Raw genomic sequence first — 19664 nt, forward strand, 5'->3', positions numbered from 1 at the left:
ACACAGCCACTCCATTCCCACACTGGAGAGTTCCAGGGGAAGCTGGTCCTCCAGCAGGACACCTGGGTTATGACCTCACTGATACACCATGCCTATGTAAATCCTCAGGTTACTACTGAATTGTCATTTGTAAAAGAAAAAAAAAAAATCAAGTACAGCTATGTCCTACGCTCTTTAAGCAGGGTCAGAGCTGAAGGCATGGGGCATGTTGAGGATGATGTACGAGAAAGGTTGATGAGTGACAAAAAGTGGCTAGGGCAGTGAGAAGCTAAAATTAGGATTTATTTTCTACCCAAGGCAAGGAAGCCCTGGAGACCTCTCCAAGCATACCCACGTCCATGGTCCGGGGAATAAGGATGGACAGCAGCTTCAAGTCTACAATGACAAGCGATCTTTGAGGTCCCACCAGAACACAGACTTTACATTAAGGAGAAACCTTTTATTGGCAGTTACTGTTAAATTAACGGTGAAGCCATGATTTTTGAACAGTAAAAACTGGTTTCTTCCAAACTAGTGGTATTAGAGGTTGGTAGGTGAGTCAAATCACAGCCACCCAGTTTACCAGCACAGCTCTTCCAACTATCAGACTCTTTGCTCACATGATCAGCTGAGGTGCACCAAAAAAAAAAAAAAAAAAAAAAAAAAATACAACTTCTATTAAAAAATAATCATGCTAAGGACGAGACCAGAGGGTTAGCAACATGGGAAAGCTCAATAGATGCAGGGGCCCTGGAATGTGGCTTTCTCCAAAGGGCTAGCCCCACTATTTCCAAATCTAGAAAGCTACTGCTGATGGGTGGGAAGCCGTCTTGTTAGGAACTGCACCTTTCATTCCTTTGGAACACCTACGAACCCTTCAGGTCATGCTCCCCGGTGATGCACAGATGGGGAAGGATGTGAAGGAGGTGGAGATAGTTGCAGCGAGAGCCAGAGCAGCACTAGTCTACAGGAGAAGGAACTGTTTTGCTTGCAGTGGTGGCTTACGTGGTCTAAGTGCATTGTGACAGCAGTCCACTGAGCAGGGAGGTAGCCAGGCCTTACGTGTGTCTCTGAAGACGGCTTTCATGGTAGACACTAGGTTTGGCCCAATCCAGGCCTTCACGCCCTGTCTAAAACTTCTTGTATCCTATTTGAACTCAAAAGATATTCCTATCCCTCATCTGATCCCCAGCCGCACTGCCTATATTTGGGGGAAAACTGCTCCAGGGCTGGCAATATGGGTCCACAGCAGATTAGATTCTTTTCCAGTACTGTTCAGTACATGGGAGTCCAGCCACGATTTCCGATTCAATTCCACAGTGATCCTGTCCTCTGAGGATTTTAAAAAAGCCTAGAAAGCAAAAGTAAAGATGCCTTTAAAGCGTGCCTTGGGCAACACATTCGGACTCAGCTCTAAAAGATCCAGGAACAGACAAGCCAGCCCCCAAACAGACATCAAACCAGCACCAAGGTGCTCTATCGGCTTCTACTGTTTGCCCAGCAGCCCAGCTCCACATCATAAGGCCTCTGGATACCACTTGCATTTGACTCTACTTTGGTCACTGCGCCTGGTACATGGGCGAACTGGTGGGCACAAACAAGCTGAAGCCAAGTCCTGGTTCCTACCACCTCTCAGGATCAGAGGCTGCTCTTGTGGCAGAAGGAAATAGCTTGCTAGTACCTGAACACCTGGAAGGTCACAGTGAAGCCCAAGGCCTAGGGTTTGGAGCTGTGCACTGGGCAGAGCAGAGGAAAAGGATGGCAACATGTCCTGGCTCGTGATGTCCCACTCTGGGCAGGAAGGGAAAAGCTACTTACCACTATCGCCCCAGTCAGTGTTCCAGGAGTTGCCAACCAGCCAGTAGGGGGTGCCATCCTCCACTCCCCAGCCCAGGATGCGGACTGCATGGCCTCCCATCATTTCTCCAGTGACGTGCTGGTACACTCCTGAGAGAAAAAACCCATTCAGGTGGAGACTAGGCCGCTGCCCCATTCCCCGTGGCATCCCTCCAACTGCGCTGGCTATCCCGTCAGGACCAACAAGGCCCATAGGCCCACAGCTCTACCACAAGGAGAGGATGGACCCATTTTCAGACAGGGTTCTATAGAACCCTCGTTTTCTGTCAGAAGGTGCCAAGCATTCCCACAACATTAAGGAATTATATATATATTTGAAAGCCTAAATACACTTATTCAAATGGAGTAAATACTAAAATGGAATCCAACAAAACATGCTCATTGGTTGCTTTTAAAATTCTAAAGGTATAAATTTAATGTTAAAATACCAATTACGTGTTTTACATACTGAGACGCCATGTAAAGATTTGTCAAAAGCATTCTGCAGCTGGAAGAGTTAAGCTACTGCTCTGGGGTCACCGTGAAAGGTGATGCAGGAGAGGCTGAGCTGGTGGCAGCCAATGTTGATTGATGGAGAGATACTGGCTCATGTGCTGGTTCAGAGGGCCGGCCGGCCGGCCTGTCCCCCTTGTAGATGAATCACTGTCAAACTGGAAATGCATCTTTTTATAATATGGGTGGGAACTAAGCTAAAAACTGCCAGCCTTCTATATTTTTATTGGCAGAATAACCTTCCTTTGTCCAATCATTGTTCTTTAAGAGTTGAGAGCTTTGGAGTTTTCAATCTAGCATAATGTAAATGAGACAGACGCAGTCAGCACTGACTTCATCTGGGATGGGGGGGGGGTGGTCTCTAAGACAGTTCTCAGGCCGGAGACCATCCAGTTCCCCAGTTTGAATCCCCACAGTGTCGCAAACAATAGGTGCTCCCCGTATCCTCATCCACTGGATGGGAGGCACGATGCTAGGACTTTGCCAAGACAAAGATGAATAAAGAGGGTCACTCAGTCCAGACACACAACACCTAACTTATACTGTGATGGACACACTGATGACAGAGGCAGGAGCAAACAGCTCTAGGGAGGTGAGGAAAGGCTTCTCTGAGGAGATACCTGAACTGGCTATTAAGGAATGTAAAGGAATGAGCAGGAACTGGCCATACAGAAACACTGCACGTGGAAGAATCTAGACTAGCGTGTGCGAGAGAGCAGAGCAGGGTCAGCTGCTGAGGGGTCTGCAGAGCCAGGCAAGAGGAGGCCTGCCACTGCACTTCTGGACACCCTGTCCGCAGCGCCCCACTCTGCCCCAATCAGGGGTCAGTACACACCTGACTTGTACAGCAGGAAGTCCGAATACACGGAGAAGGCCGCTTCCACCGGGCCGTTTTTGTAGATCTCGGCCATGATCTCCTTCTCGCTACTGGGGACGCTGTAGGAACTGCATCCTGGCAAATGAAGCAGCCCAGTGGGGTGAGACACATCTGCAGCTCCATCAGCCAATTAGTCACTGATTTATGGGGAGCCGCCAGGTACAGACTGAGCATCTAAGGGGCTCGCCCAGCCTTGGAGGTGGGAGCCTTGGAGGTGGGGTGGCGGTCAGGGGAGGCTCCCTGAGGGAGGAGCAACTGCATTGGATCTGGAAGCTGAGAAGGAGAGCATGGCCCTGCAGTGGGAGGGGCGTGAGCATGAGAACCAGGAGGAGGGCAGAGTGGGACCCAGGAGGACTAGGCCAGGTCACTCCCTGTAAAATGAGGAGTTTGGTCCTTTCCAAACTCTGACTCTGACGGGTCTACATCTCTAAGACAACTTTCCTGAGGCTGAATTCAGGGTGGAGACAGGAGGAAATCATTACAGATAGGCAAGAAGGGCATTAACACCCTTCCTGCTCATTCTGGTTCTGGATCTTAGAGCCAAAGGAAGAGGGCCAGGGAAGCCTTCCTGACGCTAAGAGCCCTGGCTTTTCCCTGTGGCTTGGGAAGGCCATCAGCAGGTCTTGGCCCAGAGTGCTTACCAAAGTGTTTGTCTTCCTTGTAGGATGGGGTGTAGCCAGGCTCACAAATCTTACTGCACTTGGGGGTGCTGCCTCCCTCCCCTGTGCACGGGGGCCGGGAGCCATTCACGTGGTGCTCGCAGGGAGGGATGGAGTAGGGTCTGCAGCCTGGGAGGACAAGAATAAAGGAGAATGTCAGCCAACGGTCCCTACAGAGGCCCCTGGAGGCCAGAAGAAACTGGAGTGATGACTAGCTGGAACAGTAGTTACCCCTGAAGTCTACAACCTGAGACTGTTCTTCCACCTGCTGCTAAATCTGCCGTGGAGAGGACTGGCTTGTCTTTCTACTCTATTTTTCAGCCCAGCACTCTAGATCTCAATCCTCAACCTTCACTTTATAATGGAAAATGAAACCGTTATGATTCATTGCTTATAAAATCCATCTGGTCTGATGGGGGCTGAGGGCAGACACTCACCTACATGGGAGTCATAGAGACCACCGGAAACCAGGCCTTTTTTGGTCCAGAAGTTCCAAGCTCCAGAAGGAAAGCCCCCATTGCAGCTAAGAAAAGAGCCATTCATTAAAGTCATCGTGAGAGAGGTGACAGCTGCTCCACACTGCTGCCTGGCAGACCCACCACTGCCTTCAGCGGCTGGCCCACCAGACTCCCATATCCCAGCAGACCCCTGTTCTTCCTCCCCTGGACAGTCTCTTCTTCCAGGGAATCGCCCAAGCTCCCCGTGCCAGCCTCCAAGGTCCTCAGTAAGACAGGAGGATGCTCGCACTCACGTCTACGCTGAACCAGGTCATGTCCTCTCTAGAACAGGGATGCTCAACCAGGCAGCACACAAGAAAACACTAGCGATGCTGGCTTAACTGGGGTGGGGCAAGGCCTGGGCACGCTTTTTCTTTTTCTTTTTTGACATTCCAGGTATTCCACATCTGTAGCCGTGGCTGGGAACCACTGTTGTAGAACCAAGACCACAGTGGGCAGAAGGCAGCACCCCAGGCGGCAGGGGTTTAGTCCCATGAGGCCAATGTGGGGATGCATCACTCTTAATTACAGATAAGGAAACAGACCCTGAGGCTATTACATTTTGTTGAGCCGGAAAAGGAAACACGGATGACAAAAACCAGACCTGAGATGAGAAATTTAACCATGTACCCTGAGATCACCTGTTCTGCCCAGACCCCACCACCCACAGCGAGCTCTGTGGGGACAAACTGGTTTTAAGCACATCTCAGAAAGCAGCAGTCATGCTACGGCCTGCTTCGAGTGTCTCCACAAAGGACCACCATTCATCCTGAAGGAGTGCCCCTCCAGCCCCAGGGAGCCCTCAGTCACCACACACCTGAGGAGACCTTGGCCCAGGTCCCCCTCGTACTATTCCCAGGGTCCCAGGCTCCTGAGGTGGGTGGGGTGTGCAGCCTCAGACTCACCCTTCCCCACACTGGAAGCCACAGCAGGTGAGCAGGTCCTCAGCAGACACCTCCACACTGACATGCCCATTGGTGAGAATGCAGATCCGGTCAGAAATGGCTTCCACAGCTCCAAATGCCTGCAGGAACAAGCCCCACCCAGGTAAGGCCCACTCCTGGACTGTGGAGTCTCCAGACACCTAAGAGGACCATAGTGGGCACCACAGACCTTTGTGGTGGCTTGTGTCTCCCAACATCAGGTGAGGGTCCTGGCACTCAAGTTTAGGTTTAAATCAAGAGACCCATCCTCCCTGAACCGGTACCTGGGAGCTCCGTACATTTCTGAAACATGTGGTTTTGATTGTTAACCTAAAAACACAGCTCACGCAAAGGACAAACACTCTGATTTCACGTCTATGAGATATTCAGACTTGTCGAAGTCATAGAGACGAAAGCAGAAGGGTAGTTGCTGGGGGGAGGGAGGATGGAGGCTAGTATTTAATGGGATGTTGTTTCAGTTTTGCAAGATGACAAGGGCTCTGTGGATGGATGGTGGTGATGGCTGCGAAATAACGTGAGAGTACTTAATGCTGCTGAACTGTACACTTAAAAATGATTGATATGGTTAAATTTATGTTATGTACATTTTACCACCATTAAAAAACAAACGAAATTAAGACAGCTCATTGATACAGAATGGCTGTATCTTCATGATGCATGCAGAGTAGGAATCAAAGCTAATAAGTATTTGCCGATGGCCGAGGACAGCATGTCAAACAGAGAACAACACTTCAAACCCACATGCGGGATGTGCCCTGTGCAAGGCGCTCTGTACCTTTATCCCTCCACCTAGTCCTCGCAATAACTCAGGGCCATAAGGAACTTGACTATGTTTATAGTTATGGCGACTGAGACTCAGGAAGTTTATGTAACATGCTGAATCACAACCAGTCTGAACCCCACTCCCCTGGTCACCCCCAGCACCCCTGCACTCCCTCCACTCCAGCCCCTCCCCCCAGCAGGGCCTCACCCAGCAGGAACCACAGGAACCCTGGTCTCTGATCTCCTTGATGGTCGGGCAGTTTGGCCACTGTTCCCGGGAATCGAAGCTTTCAGGCAGAACTATGTCCTCAGCAAGCCAAACTCTGGACAAAGGAAGGTCTCTCTCCATTACGAGCTCACCTCTTAACACTTGGGCCACCCACCCCACTGCATCCCTACAAAGGCCAGCTGACTGTGGACTGTCACTCAGGGAGTGAGGCACGTGACACACAGAAGAGATGTCTGTAGGAATGTCCCCTTGGAATTTTAGAAAACGAAACTTGATTCAACTGCTTAGCACTACTTGTCATTCCATATGCTTATTTCTAGACTCATTTTATGGATATTCTTTAAGAGTTTAAGAGATAATTGGGTTTCTTGCTTCCCCCTTCCCACTCCCAATCATAAACATCTGCCCAGGCTGTTCACATCCTATCAAATATCTTCCCTGCTATGTGATGTCCCCTAATGTCACTAACCCATTATCATTCTTAGATTTTTTTAATGCTTCCTACAATAATAATAATGTCTACATAAAAAGGTTCATTGCAGAGTTTTCTAGAAAAATAAAACATAGTGCCATATCATATGGTTTTTGTTGGATTTTCCTTAAATTATTCAACCATTGGGCCCAGCTAATCACAGAGACCCTGACTGGGGCCTTCCCCACGGGGGCTCCGAGCACAGCAGGAAACCCGGCACTTGGGGCTGAGCCCTGCAGCTTAAGTACAGTCCCTGCGGCCCTGGGGGGAGCAAACCTGCGGAGGCCAGGGAGGCCTTCTCCCGTCCCTCCTCGTCACTGTCCCAAACACACACCTGCAGCTCCCGTCCCGGGGAGCGGGCACTCACCTTTGGGGCAGCTTCGGCCCGCCCAGCATGGTGCCACACAGCTTCTTCACATAGCTCAGGTCCACATTGTGGAAGTTGTGTCCAGCCTGGAAGAGAACCCGCCCACAGTGGTCACCCACCCACGGAGGGGGCGTTCCAGGGCTGAGGGATGCGAATGTGCACGCTGCCCACACACGAGGCCTGCCAAGGCCAGGTGTCCCTCCCAACTCAACAGAGCAAGGGGGCTGGGGTGCTGCTACCCAATGTTGTGTTCCCCAAAATTTATGCTGAAGCCCGACCTGAAATATGATGGTATCTGGAGGTGAAGCCTCTGGGAGGTGCTTAGGTCTTGAGGGTGGAGCCCTCACGAGTGGGATTAGTGCCCTCAGAGTGCTCTTTTGCCCCACCCTGCACATGAAGACAGTCGACCATGTGCAACCTGAGAAGGCCCTCAGCAGAATCCAACCACGCTAGCACCCTGATCCTGTATTTCCAGCTTCTAATAAATTTACTGCAAGCAATAAATTTCTGTTTATGAGCTACCCAATGCATGGTATTTCATGACAGCATTCTGCAGAGCAGGCTGGGACCGGCCCAGAGGGAGCTAATGGGCAGCGCGCAGCTCTTCTATCAGTGGGTGTCTTCTCTGATCTGCTACCATTTGCTGATGTCAAGAGAAACCCACCTCCCGCAGCCTTGAACGTAGCCTATTCCTCATTTCCTGGTTCCCACAGTCCCAGGCCTCAGGGCTGGGCAGAATCAAAGAGCTGCTAGTACTGATGAGCCATAACACCCACCACGGAGGGGCTCAGAGGGTACCCAGCTCGTTGACCCCCCGTGCACTTCCATGCACACTCATATACATGCAACGCACGCGCACACACTCGCACACCCGAGGGGACAGAGAGGAGGTAGGTGTGGTCCTGAGTGGCTGTGACTCTCAATCAGATTGTCAGCTGTCCAGGACAGACTGTCCTGTGGGCCACAGCTGCAGCCACCTCTGCTGGGAGTCGGGGTGCACAGACCGACCCTTAGAGGGGAAACACGCAAGCAGCAGCCCCCACAGCCCACCTTCCATGTAGTGTTCTGCTTGTTAACGTAGTCGACCAGCTCGTCTGACAGGGGTGGGAAGTTTGGCCTGCTCCGGGCACTGGTCAGCACCACGAGACAGCTGAGGGTGGCCAACAGCTGCCACATTTTGGAAGATTCACCTAGAAAGGAAAGGACACAAGACATCAGGATGCTCCTCCTTCAGTCAGTTCAAATGCTCAACACACGGCACGGGCGCCATTTCTGGCAGCGTGGTTCTGGGGCCTGGAAAAACCCAGTGGCCAAAAGACCCATGTTCTCGCCCTGGTTGTTGTCTGTCCCCTTCTGTTCCTCAGTCTCCTCTTGTGTTATGCTGGGGTTTGGCGAGAAAGAACCCTCAGAAGGCTCCCGGGCCTTGTCCCAAAGTCCCAACCTGGGCCTGCAGCACACAGGACCATGCTGTGGACTGTCTGCATCCCCCCGAAATCCATGTTGGAATCCTAACCCCCCATGTGTGGTATTAGGAGGCGGGGCCTTTGAGAGGTGATTCAGTCCTCAGGGTGGAGCCCACATGAACGGGGTTAATGCCCTTATAAAGGAGGCCCCCGAGAGATCCTCTGCCCCTTCCGCCATGTGAGGACACAGCAGGAAGGCTGTGACCCCGATGTGGGCCCTCACTGGACTGTGCCGGTGCCCTGATCTTGGACTTCCAGCCTCCAGACTGTAAGAAATAAATTTCTTCTTAGAAGCCACCCAGTGCGTGGTATCCTGCTGGAGCAGCCTGAATGGGCTAAGACAGACCGTGTGCATTTCTCCTCCTCGTGGCTGGGCACCAGGAGAAAGCAAGCAGAGAGGTTGTGTCGCCTGCAGTGAGGCCCCTGTGCAGATGGGGGCTGGAGACTTGTGCTGCTTGGGCCTCCAGGGCTATCATTCAGAGCTAGGGCTGAGACCGCAGTCTGAAATGGTGCCGTTTACCGGATGGCTCATGGCCCCAACTCTCTCATGAGCTGTGAGGGCCAGACCAGGGCTGCCTTGTTTTCTGCCAAAACCCCAGTGCCCAGGCAACAAGCATTATCAACGCATCAGTCCTACATGAAGGACTGCACCAACATCTTTGGGCTTGGTCCAGGGCCCTCTCCGATATCGCTGACTGTCTCTCCACTGATTTGTAGAACAAAGTTGGAGACGCTCCCCGAGTTAGTGCTCTGAGAGAGTAAGCAGTCTGTCCAGATGATTATGTCCCTGGTAGAGGACCAGTGAAACAGGAAAAATATAAGAGAAAATAAATTCCATGAGCCACATTTTGGATACAAAAGAAGCAAAACACAAGCCAAGCTGTGCCCGTCTCAGGAGAGGCAGGGAAGCAGAGCTGGTCTGGCCAGTGGCAGAAGCCTTCTGAGGCTTTCTCTGGTTTTTCCAGTCAGCCGAGGACTCTGCTTCCAGTTCCAGAGACGGGCCTTCCAGGAAGAGAAACCAGCCCATCATAACTGCGGCCCTTAGATCTTGGACTGGCCTATGAGTCAGGAGACCAGCGATTTCCAGCTCATCCTCTGAATCACGCCCTTAGGCAGCAGCTCTATAAAAACAAGGAACACATCCGGGTGCCACACCAATGCCAGGCCTTGGGAAACTCCCCTACAGCCAGGACTGTGAGTGAGTGAGTGAGTGAGTGAGTGTGTGTGTGTGTGTGTCGCAGAGAATTCCAGACCTCAGTGGCTTACACAGCAGGCTCTGAAATGATCCACTTCTTAAGAGGTCACAGGTGGTTGTGAGGGTTACGTAAAGATAACATGACTTAGGTGGCACTTAACATGCTGCCTCCCACACAGTGAATTACATTTGAGAGAATATTTAAACTTAATTGTTGCTTAAGCAATAATTCACCTGGAAGAATAAATGTGTAAAAATAGCAAGACACTTGTGGAAGAGCATGGATGAAGGCCTCATGGTAGTAAATGTACTGTAAACCTCTGGGTGATGCTGGCCCAGGACCAGTCTGATCAACAAAACAGCCCCACTGCTCAGAAGCGTGTCCTGGGTGGGAATTTCATGCATGTGGTAGAGACAAGCGAGGAGATGGAGCAACCTCGGCGCTTGCAAAACTGGCTGTGCATTTTGAAAAAAAGAAAAAAGCTGAATCTTTACACTTGATTCCTTACACACAAAGACTGCTACATGGAACAAAAGTCTTGAATAAAAACATAGAAGTTTTATGAAGAAAATAAACGCACCTTAAAAAACGTAACATTGAAATGAGGAACACCTAATGCTGACATAATGCAGAACCTTGCGGATTCACAATTACATGAAAATAAAGCCTCTCTTCTAGAAAAACAAAGAGCGGCAAGCTGACAAAAAATAACGCTTACGTATGTCAAAGGCTTTGCTTCCTTAATGTGTAAAGGGCTCTTAAAAATCAAAATAAAAATAGCATAATAGAAAAACGGCAAAAGGACACGCACAGTGCATTTCCAGGAAAAGAACTACAAACGGCCGTCAGATAGTAAACGATGCTCAACCACAGGGAGACACAGACAGACTTAACCTTCGGCCAGACTGGCAGAGGCAGCCCGTCTGATAGTCCTCGGCGGGGGTTCGGTGTGGGGAGGCAGGGATGCGGCACTGCCCAGCTGCGGGAACCACCACGCAGAGGCCGCCTTGGCCATCCCGATTGACTTTTCCATCTGCATGCCTCCTGCCTCAGCAATCTGATACTGGGACATGTATCCTACCAGTCTCAAAACGCAAAGACACAGGTACTCAGAAATTCATCAGATATTCTCTGTATTAGTAAAAAACCAGAAACCAAGCAAGTGTTGAATAAGAGTAACTGTTAAGTCATGGTTAATGGTAAAAGCAGCCATTTAAGAGATGAACTGTACTGATAAAATACAGTACCACACTGTACTGATAAATATGCCCAAGATACACGGTAAGTGAAAAAAAGCATGTCCCAGGTGAGTCGTGGTCAGCGCATAAACCCATTAAACAATGTACAGATATACTCCTGTCACTACATATAAAAAAAAAGTCAAGAAAAACACACAAACATAACAAGTAACCGCTGCAGGGGTACATATTTTTCAGTATATATCCTCTTCTTCTTCTTCTTTTTTTTTTTTAATGAATGTTACTATATTTGAAGCTTTGTTCTTTTAGGAAGAACAGGAGCTAGGGCTACCACAGACCCCGTGCCACCAAACTGATGAAAGGATACTGGTTTTAATGAGCCCCCAAATGCAGTTCCAATCATCTCCCCAGCCACCAATGAGATTCCCTCCCTAGTGACTTTCTGCTCAAAACACTTAAGCTTCCCATTTTCGGTGACTCATGGGGAGACTGCCACTCACATGACCACATGTCAGGGACCCGCGCTGCCTCCAAACTGTTGGGTAAATGTCTTGCTCCATCCTCACATGGCAGAAGAGGCGAGCTCTCTGGGGAGCAAAGCATTTGGGCTTCTTTCTTTTTATTGACACCCTCTGATTTGCACTTGGCATCTTAACATTTTTCCAAGATAGGGGAACCAAGTGCAGGACACAGTCTCAATGAAATGCTCCCTTTGTGTCAAACAAGAGTGACCCCAGGTGTCCCCTGGGGCTCAGCTGGCTGCTGAGACGTTCAATCACAAGCAAGTGGAGGATGGGAGCGCTTTCATGGCAGCTCGGATTACACACAAGACTTTTCTGTGTGTGTGTGTGTGGTGTTTGTTCCTTCGTTCGTTCTGTGGTAGGAGATAACACAGGTCCTTCCCACCTCCCGACAGCTCCTAGCTCCTCACCGACGGCTGCTCTGGCTGTCCCGGGCTTGAGTCCTGAGGTCTGCCGGGCCCCCATGCTACTGCACCCGGCGTGTCTTTCATGCGCTCTCCTGCTTTCCCCTGGCTCCCCAGATCCTCCTCCACAGTTCCTGTTGACTTTATTCTCTCTTCTCATGACACCGCCTAGCGAAGAACCAGGCTCCCCTCCGTGAACTACAGACCTGCGGCCCTGGGGGGCTGGAGCTCAGCAGGAACCACCAACTCTCAGCCCATCCGGATGGACCGATGGACGGAGCACTGAGGAAGCCCCAGCACCTCAGACACCGGCCGGGGCGTCACGGGAGAGCATCTGAGCTGGGGCTCAAGTAACAGCTGCCCGCGAGGATGAGCACTGCATTTGGAGTCAGGAGACCTGGATTTGGATCTCGACTCGATTTCACTTACTGTGCACCCCTGAGCGCCGACCTTCACTGAGCCTCAGTGTCACCACCTGTCCGATGGAGCTCATAGTTTTTCTGGGGGGAAGTCCGCAGTGAAATGAGGGTGGGCAGAGGCCCCCGGCATAGTGTAGCTGGTCTACAGAAAGGAGGCCACACAGGGCTGCAGATGTGCGCACGCACGCCCGACTTCCAGGTCTGACTCAGTGCCCTTCTGCCGTCCCTCCCTTCCTCCTTTCCTTTCCTCCACCTCTCGCCTGTGCCAGAGAATTCCAGCTCACTCCAACCCTCCACAATACCTCCGCAGCACAAAGAAGAGTCTGAATTAAAACTGAGGTTTTTACCTCAATTAACACCCAAATGGACTTCCATTTTGAGGGCCTTGAGACTGTTGAGAGCCCAAAGAATATTAGGTCAAATTTCTCCTTCCAGAGGGGACAGACACAGGTACCCAGGGAGCAGTGGTGATTTCATTTTAGTGAGTACCAAACAGCTTTTGCCCTCTCCACGCCCACACAAATCATAAACACTGGACACGCTCCATGCCAATGGTTGAAACTGCAGCCTGTGCTGGTTGAGTTGGTCACAGGTCCCCCCACTCCCTTAGCACAAAACAGAACCGGCTTTCACTTCCCCTCTTTTGGGCAAAAACTTCCCTTTTATTTCTCAAGTCTGTGGCTTTTCCCTCCTTCATTATGAAAGAGAATGGACGGAAAGTCCTTACTTCATGGCAGAGAGGGAAGAGAACACTGCAAGTCACCAAACTCCGTCCCAGCACATGGACCGCTGGAGGGAAGTGCGGCGGGAAGATGTTACTTCTGGTCCTCGGTCAGCGTTACACTGCACCCTGCTTCCCCTTTCCCAAGCTAACCTTTGGTTTAAAGAAAGAAATGTGTCCCCACCTGTAAAACCCCTACGGCACTTGATGGTTTATATGAAAGCACATCTATCTCATGGAAGGTCTGAAGACTGCAGTGTGCAAAAACAGGGCCTGTGGCCAGGCAGTCCTACCTCGGTCCCTCACAGCCGGGCCGCTCCCCGAGCTACCGGGAAGCCTCTCCTGAGACTAATGCGGACCCTGGGACCCTGGAAAGAGATGGAAAGAACACAGAAGAAGAGGCGCTAATGCCAAGTCACAGGAGCCTTCGAGTCCTGACACCTCCAAGGACAGAAAATCCGGATGGGACTCCGCCAAGCTTGATTTACCAAAAAAAAAAAAAATCTTTCTGACACGATTATAAAGCCCTCAGGTAGATGAGATCCTAAATCTGTATTGAATCTACAGAGAAAAGACATATATATGTACCTAACTTTCCAGTAAAGCCAGCGGCAATCTTCTGGTTAATACAGAAAAGGATGAGCACATGTCCACAACGGTCTGTCTGTCACCTGCCACTGTGCCCTCCCTTGCCCACCTGCTGCTGCTCACATACGAATGACCTCTTTCACAGCGGGTTCTAAAGAATCCAAAAAACTCGCAGTAACTGCATTTTGGCAGTAGCCGCAAGTGAAGGTTGTGCCTCACGGATCAGCAGACAGACTCCCAACCAGGGGGTAGGTGGAACGCAGGAGAGGTGTGAAGACTTGGTGGGCTCTTGCTAGAGAACTCCGCTCCTTCCTCTTCCACAAAGACTTGTCGTCTTGCCTCTTGCTGTCTCTGATGGCAGTGGTTCCTAAAGTTTTGACTACTTCAGTGTACCCGCAAAACAAAACCAGGCAGATCTTCATGTCACCATGACTTCATTTTGCCCAGTTACACCTCAATGCTGGAGCAGCACTGTGGTGGCTGATATAAGCACCTCGATCAAATAAATACACGTCAATGTGCCTGAAGGAGACCCACTGACTGAATCCCAGCCTTTGATGTGGTCTTTTCTGTTTTATGTCTCTGCACCTACGGCAAATGTGTTTAACTGCTTCTTGGCTTATAATCTTTAAATTAAAAAAAGTTAAAAAATGCTCCTAGTCATCATCTGTCTCCTTAAAGCTATGAGGATGAACAGGCACCAGGCTAGCTGGCTATCCATCCTCAATAGCCTAGCTCTCTACAGCTGAACGATCCCTCCAGGCAACTGCTGTGTGACCCAGAAAAGGCATCCCCTGAAGTTGGCTGCTAGCAGCAGTACTAACCAGCCCTGCAGACTCTGAGGGAACCAACAGAAGCAGTGTGAGAAGGCCCCACCTACCTCAGCCCTTCACACGTACTTCCCCTCCTGCCCACCTGCCAATCATCTGTCCAAAGTTAGTGACTAATTCCCACTAGGTCGGGCAGGGCTGGCCTACTCATGCCACTCTCCCACAGTGCCTGGAAACCAAAGAGCTTCAGTGCCCACAAATGGAACATTACTTAAGATCAGTAATAACAGCCCACATCCTGCAAACAGAAGAAAACTACAACCTTAAGCTTAAAACATGAACCCCAAGAAGGCTCTCAGCAGTCGAAAAATCTTACACCGTTGAGGAAAAAAAACATGGTTTGGACAAGTTCTGGAAAGTTCTAGAAGCTCTTTTGCTAACCAGCCAATACTGATTTACCAAGATGCTGAAGGGGGCACTACATCTTCATGTTATGGTTTCTAAAATGGGCATACTGCCTGGATTCTGAAGGACCTTGCAACTGCTTTATAAAAGCTTTTAGAAATCCCCGGAGATTTAAATGAGATTAATGTTCCAAGCCTCTCCAGCTTGCAGGAACACAGTAGATCCCAAATTCAATCACAGGCTAAATTACATCTCTCTGCTGGCTAGGTACTGGGGCGACGGAGATGTTAGCAGCCACAAAAGCAAGCAATAGAAAGGCCTTACCTCTCCAGCTTGTTCCCGGTTTCCTCTCCTGGGGCCCCAGGAAGAGACACTCTCCTCACAAGGGTGTTGGGAGATGGAAGGAGATGCTCATTTTGAAAGTGCCTCTCACACTGCCTGGCTCAGAGCAAGCAGCCCTTACAATGAACTGTCATTAAGAAAACAGTCTCTCATCCCCTATGCATAAGCTTTAAGTCTTGCTGTCTCAGGGTAATTCTTTTTATTCTCAAAAGTATCCCCGTGTGGATGGAAAATTATGGTCTTCCAACTTTTAATGACAAGCCCTCAAATAATGGTTTATTCTGCTATGTTGACCACCAGAACAAAGCATTCCCAAGCACCAGTGAGTTAAGTGGATGGAGAATGGGAGGCAGATGGCTCCCAGCTGATGTTGGACAATGCTTCGACCCTGGTGTGGCTGAAGCCCTTGGCTGGCACCACCTTCCCAGGTCTTGTGCAAGCCTGGAAACCATGTGACTTTTGTGTGCGTGTGAGCAGATCCTGCCCAACTCCAGCTCAGCAGGTCGGAGGGTCATGGACAAGTTCAGCCTCCAATGGATCTCTTGGCAGAATATCTAGATGTTCTCACAGTGCTCTATACTGGGTAAGTTTAGTATTTGTCCCATCTTCCTCTCTCCATCTTTGCTGGTAACACTAGGTTATCTTGAAGACCAAACTAAATGAGTTACTGGCCTGGTAGAGACAGATAACAAACAGTCAAGGCTGCGAGCATGCATTCTTCCTGGCACTCAGCATTCATAAAACAGTAACACTAGAAAAGTCTTTATAGGCTTTTGTTTTACAGGTGACGGATACTGGTGCTTGAGAAAAATCAAAGTCTGATAATATCTGGCATTGGGAAATATGAAGAACAGGAACCCTCCACACTGCTGAGAGTATAGATTGGTAAAACTGTCAGTATCTAGCAAAAAAGGAAGATGCACATACCTCATGACCCAGCAATTCATTTGATTTTTCTTGCTTTTGCCCTATAGGAACTCTTGCAAGTGTCTGAGAGAGATGAAGTTAATTACAGTGAGCAATAGTGGAAAAGCAAAAACAACCTAACTGTCCCTCAGTAGAAAAACAGCAAGCACTTAAAATGAATGAACTAAATCTGTATGTATCAACATAAATCAATAACTCTCAAACACCAGTGGAAAAGAATATATGCAGTATAATTAAAGTTATATCGACTTTAATAACACCACTCACGGACTGATACAAAGTATTAAAAGTACAAAAAAAGTGCAGGAGAATTACACAGAGAAGAGCAGAAAGGAGCTGCAATGTCCCTCAGGAAGCCTGGAAGCAGGGCCAGGAGTTACACAGTAACTGACTTGCAGAGCAAAGTGAAATCTGCAAAGGGGAGCTGTGACCTAAAAGGAAAGCACTCACCCTATGAACCCCACACAAGCTTGAGACCTGGAGGCCCCTGGTGCTGTGAAAAAGGAGTGGGGAAGAAGCTTGAGGCTAAAAATGGGATTGGTTAAAGCCTAAATACGTAATGGCATTTGATCCCTAGACTCCTTGTCCTATCCGAGCTAGGGTGGAATCTGAAACACATTATGGACTGACTAGGGATTCATCTCCCTTTCTTAGGCAGGTTCTGGAGTCTGTGCAGAGAGTATAAGCCAAGAGATGATGACATGGGACCAGATGTAGACTGATGACTGCATCCCAATATCCAATGAGTACAATCCATATCTCCATGTGCCTCGAGTCATCCATCAACTTATTGTCATCCCCCACCATCCCTCTACATGTGAGGTTGGACCCTCTGAAAATGCACTATTTCCATCTTCCTTGACGTTCACAAATTCCCACTTCATACAGTTCAACCTCGCACATTTCTAATACCTCCCTTATGCCAAACTGTCAAAAACAGGGAGCGGATATTGAGTCTTCACCCCAAAATAGTTCAGTCAACCACCACTCATTTAAGAAAATCACCCAATCACACTTGTAAGAGTTCCTGTAAGGCAAAAAAACAAGAAAAATCAAATGAATTGCTGGGTCATGAGGTATGTGCATATTCACTTTTCGCTAGATACTGACAGCTAGATACTGTCAGGCTCCCCTGACATGTGCTCTCTCATCACTTCTCAACCCAGCTGCCAACAGTAATGCAAAATACCTCTCACCCCTAAAATGTGGGCAACTTCCCACTCCATCTCCCCAGTCCAGCAGTTGGGGAAAGAAAGAACCAGTCTATCTACGGTGCAAGATGCTAGATCAGCCACACACAGGCAGGTTTTTCCTGGAGCCAAAAGGCTACCACTCGCACCAACTGACCAGTCAGGAAACAGGGTTTTCCTGACCCAGCATCAAGGGAGTTATTGCAGCCAGGCTGTGTCCAGGCTGTGTTGCCGCTCCCTGGGCCTGCGAAGCCCCAGGATGAGGGCTCTGCACCTTTTCAGTGGGCAGTACCCCTGCTCTGGGACAAATGCCCAAAAAGGGTTTGAGCGGAACCCCCTCTAGGGCACCTTCAATGGTCTCTTTGGATAAACTATACAAGGTGGGGATGGCCCAGCCCTTTTCTCTGTAAAGCTCAAGAGCCCTTGGTCACCCTACCAGTGCCAACAGGAAACAATTCTCCATTAAGGAAAGGAAAGGAATCTTGGCCAAGCCAGACATCCTTCCAGACCTTTCACCTTGTTCTCATTCTGCACTGATAGATTCATCCAGATGAATGCCAACTCAGCTGGATTCACCTTGAGGTGGAGGCACTTGGGGAGGAGGTTTTCCGAGGTAACAAAGGCACTAGGACCCCCTTTGAACCCATCACCTCCCTGTCCTCTGGGTGACTGTTTCTACCCAGCCAGGCAGAGATATAATGGGGCCTAGGCTACTGTCCTTCTCGCTTCCTATGGGCTTCCTCAGTGTCCGGGGAAGAGGTTGATCTAGGCTCACTAAGGAGGCAAATCCAACTCATTATCTAGACTGCCAGCCCGCCAAGGGGCCCAAACTGTGTCTCCATACTGCTCCCTAAATGCTCCCTACCCAGGCCCCCAGGGTCATTAAGTGAGGGAAGCGGTGACGCCCCTGGGGACTTGGCTCTGTTTTCTCCCCTCCCGCCCCACCCTGGGCCCGAGGCACTGCATCCTCTCCACAGCAGTCAAGGAATAGGAAGCGGCATCCTCCCGCTCCCACACCCCCAGGGTGCGCGGGCCTGGGGCCCTCCGCAGCCCATCCTCCTCCTGGTTTAGTCTCCCCTCCCATCCGCAGATTTAACTCTTCCCTACTCCACCCAGTTCCAGGTCCCTATTCTTCGGTTTCCTGTCTTCTGGAGTCCCTGAAACTGCATGTGATTGCGTGCAGAAAGATGCCCAAGCAAACCCTCTGGAATAAAACACTTAAAACAGAAGCAGGTAGACACCATTATCTCAACAACGTGCTGCGGACACTGAGGCCCAAGGCCGACGAGGGGCCGCATGCTTGACTGCAGTCGAAATTCCCGGGATCCTGGCCAAGCCATTCCCCGCAGGCTCCTCCCTCAGGTCGCCCCTGCAAACCCCCCACTAAGCCCAGACGGCGGCCGGCCCGGGGACAGGCGGCTGGACAGTGGGGTCGGGCTGACCCGGCCCTGGGCAGGAACACAGACCTGGATCAAGGGCCGGCGGGCGCGGGCCTCGCGGCCGGGGTGGGGGCTGGGAGCCCCGCCGCCCGCGCGTGGGTTGTGTTTGCTTTGCTCACCGCGGCGACTTCTCCCCACAGGCTGCCACCCCAGCGGCCGTACTGTGATGGCCCGAGGGTTCCCCCATCCCGCCGGACCCCGGGGAAGCCGCGGGACTGCGCCTGGGCCTGGCGGGGGTCGCACCGGGTCCCAGTCCCCTCCTGCCCCGCCAAGGTCACTTCCGCAGCGGCGGCGCCGCACCCGCACCCCCCGCCCGCCGCGCGCCCGCACGCACCGAGCTCCGCCGCCGAGAGCCTGGACCTGCAGCCGGCGAGTACGCCCGGTGCCGCTGCTGGTGCTGGTGCCGGTGCCGCCGCCGCCGCCGCCGCCGCCGGTGCCCAAGCAGCCGCCGTACCTCCCGGGGCCGCCCCCGCTCCTATTTACCGCGCCCGACCACGCCCCGAGCTCGGCTGACTCGTCACGTGACGGCTGCGAACCCGAAGCTCCACCCCCGGCCCCGGGGCCAGCCCCGCACCCCACACCTACACCCCGCTCCTCCGGCGCGCTGCACCGCACTCCAGCGCACCTCGCCCGCTCCTGGGCTCCAGGAGGTCCGGTTGTGGGTGGGCACGCGGGCTCTGGAGAGGGGCTCTGAGCCCCGCAGGTCTTTAACCCTGCGGATTGGGGCCTGTGGGGAGGGGAGCTGAAGGAGGCCATAAGGGCCTCCGGCCAGCCTAGAAAGATTCCCCAGGGGCCGCCGCAGATTGAGTTTAGCGCTTTCAAAGCCGATGAATCCCTGCTTGGGGGAGGGGATAACTGTCGCGTATCCATTCATTCAGAAACCACTGACGGAATCTAGGGTATCAGGATTCCCAAAGAGCTTTCAAAGGCTCTTTTAACGTTAAC

General features: G+C 51.1%; 1 protein-coding gene across 1 annotated transcript; it reads right to left on the minus strand.

Moving 5' to 3' along the window:
- Positions 1–418: 418 nt before the first annotated feature.
- Positions 419–19208, minus strand: CTSB (cathepsin B). Its single transcript, XM_016138258.2, has 10 exons — positions 19054–19208; positions 8186–8325; positions 7136–7221; positions 6276–6390; positions 5267–5385; positions 4302–4387; positions 3847–3993; positions 3164–3280; positions 1798–1926; positions 419–1330 (listed from the first exon to the last, which is right to left on the minus strand). Exons 2-10 carry the CDS (start codon positions 8309–8311, stop codon positions 1233–1235), a joined length of 1023 nt encoding a protein of 340 aa, XP_015993744.1. The 5' UTR covers positions 8312–8325; positions 19054–19208; the 3' UTR covers positions 419–1232.
- Positions 19209–19664: the final 456 nt, after the last annotated feature.

Source organism: Rousettus aegyptiacus, unplaced genomic scaffold (assembly GCF_014176215.1).
Source record: "Rousettus aegyptiacus isolate mRouAeg1 unplaced genomic scaffold, mRouAeg1.p scaffold_m13_p_16, whole genome shotgun sequence".
In the NCBI taxonomy this organism is placed as follows: Eukaryota; Metazoa; Chordata; class Mammalia; order Chiroptera; family Pteropodidae; genus Rousettus; species Rousettus aegyptiacus.

Excerpts from the sequence above, each read along its gene's own strand:
- CTSB (XM_016138258.2), bottom strand. The coding sequence starts at position 8,311 with ATGTGGCAGCTGTTGGCCACCCTCAGCTGTCTCGTGGTGCTGACCAGT. Across the intron at positions 6,391-7,135 it reads GGGCCGAAGCTGCCCCAAAG|AGTTTGGCTTGCTGAGGACA; the intron begins GTGAGTGCCCGC and ends TCCTTTGTCCAG. Across the intron at positions 1,331-1,797 it reads CACTGACTGGGGCGATAGTG|GCTTTTTTAAAATCCTCAGA; the intron begins GTAAGTAGCTTT and ends TTTGCTTTCTAG.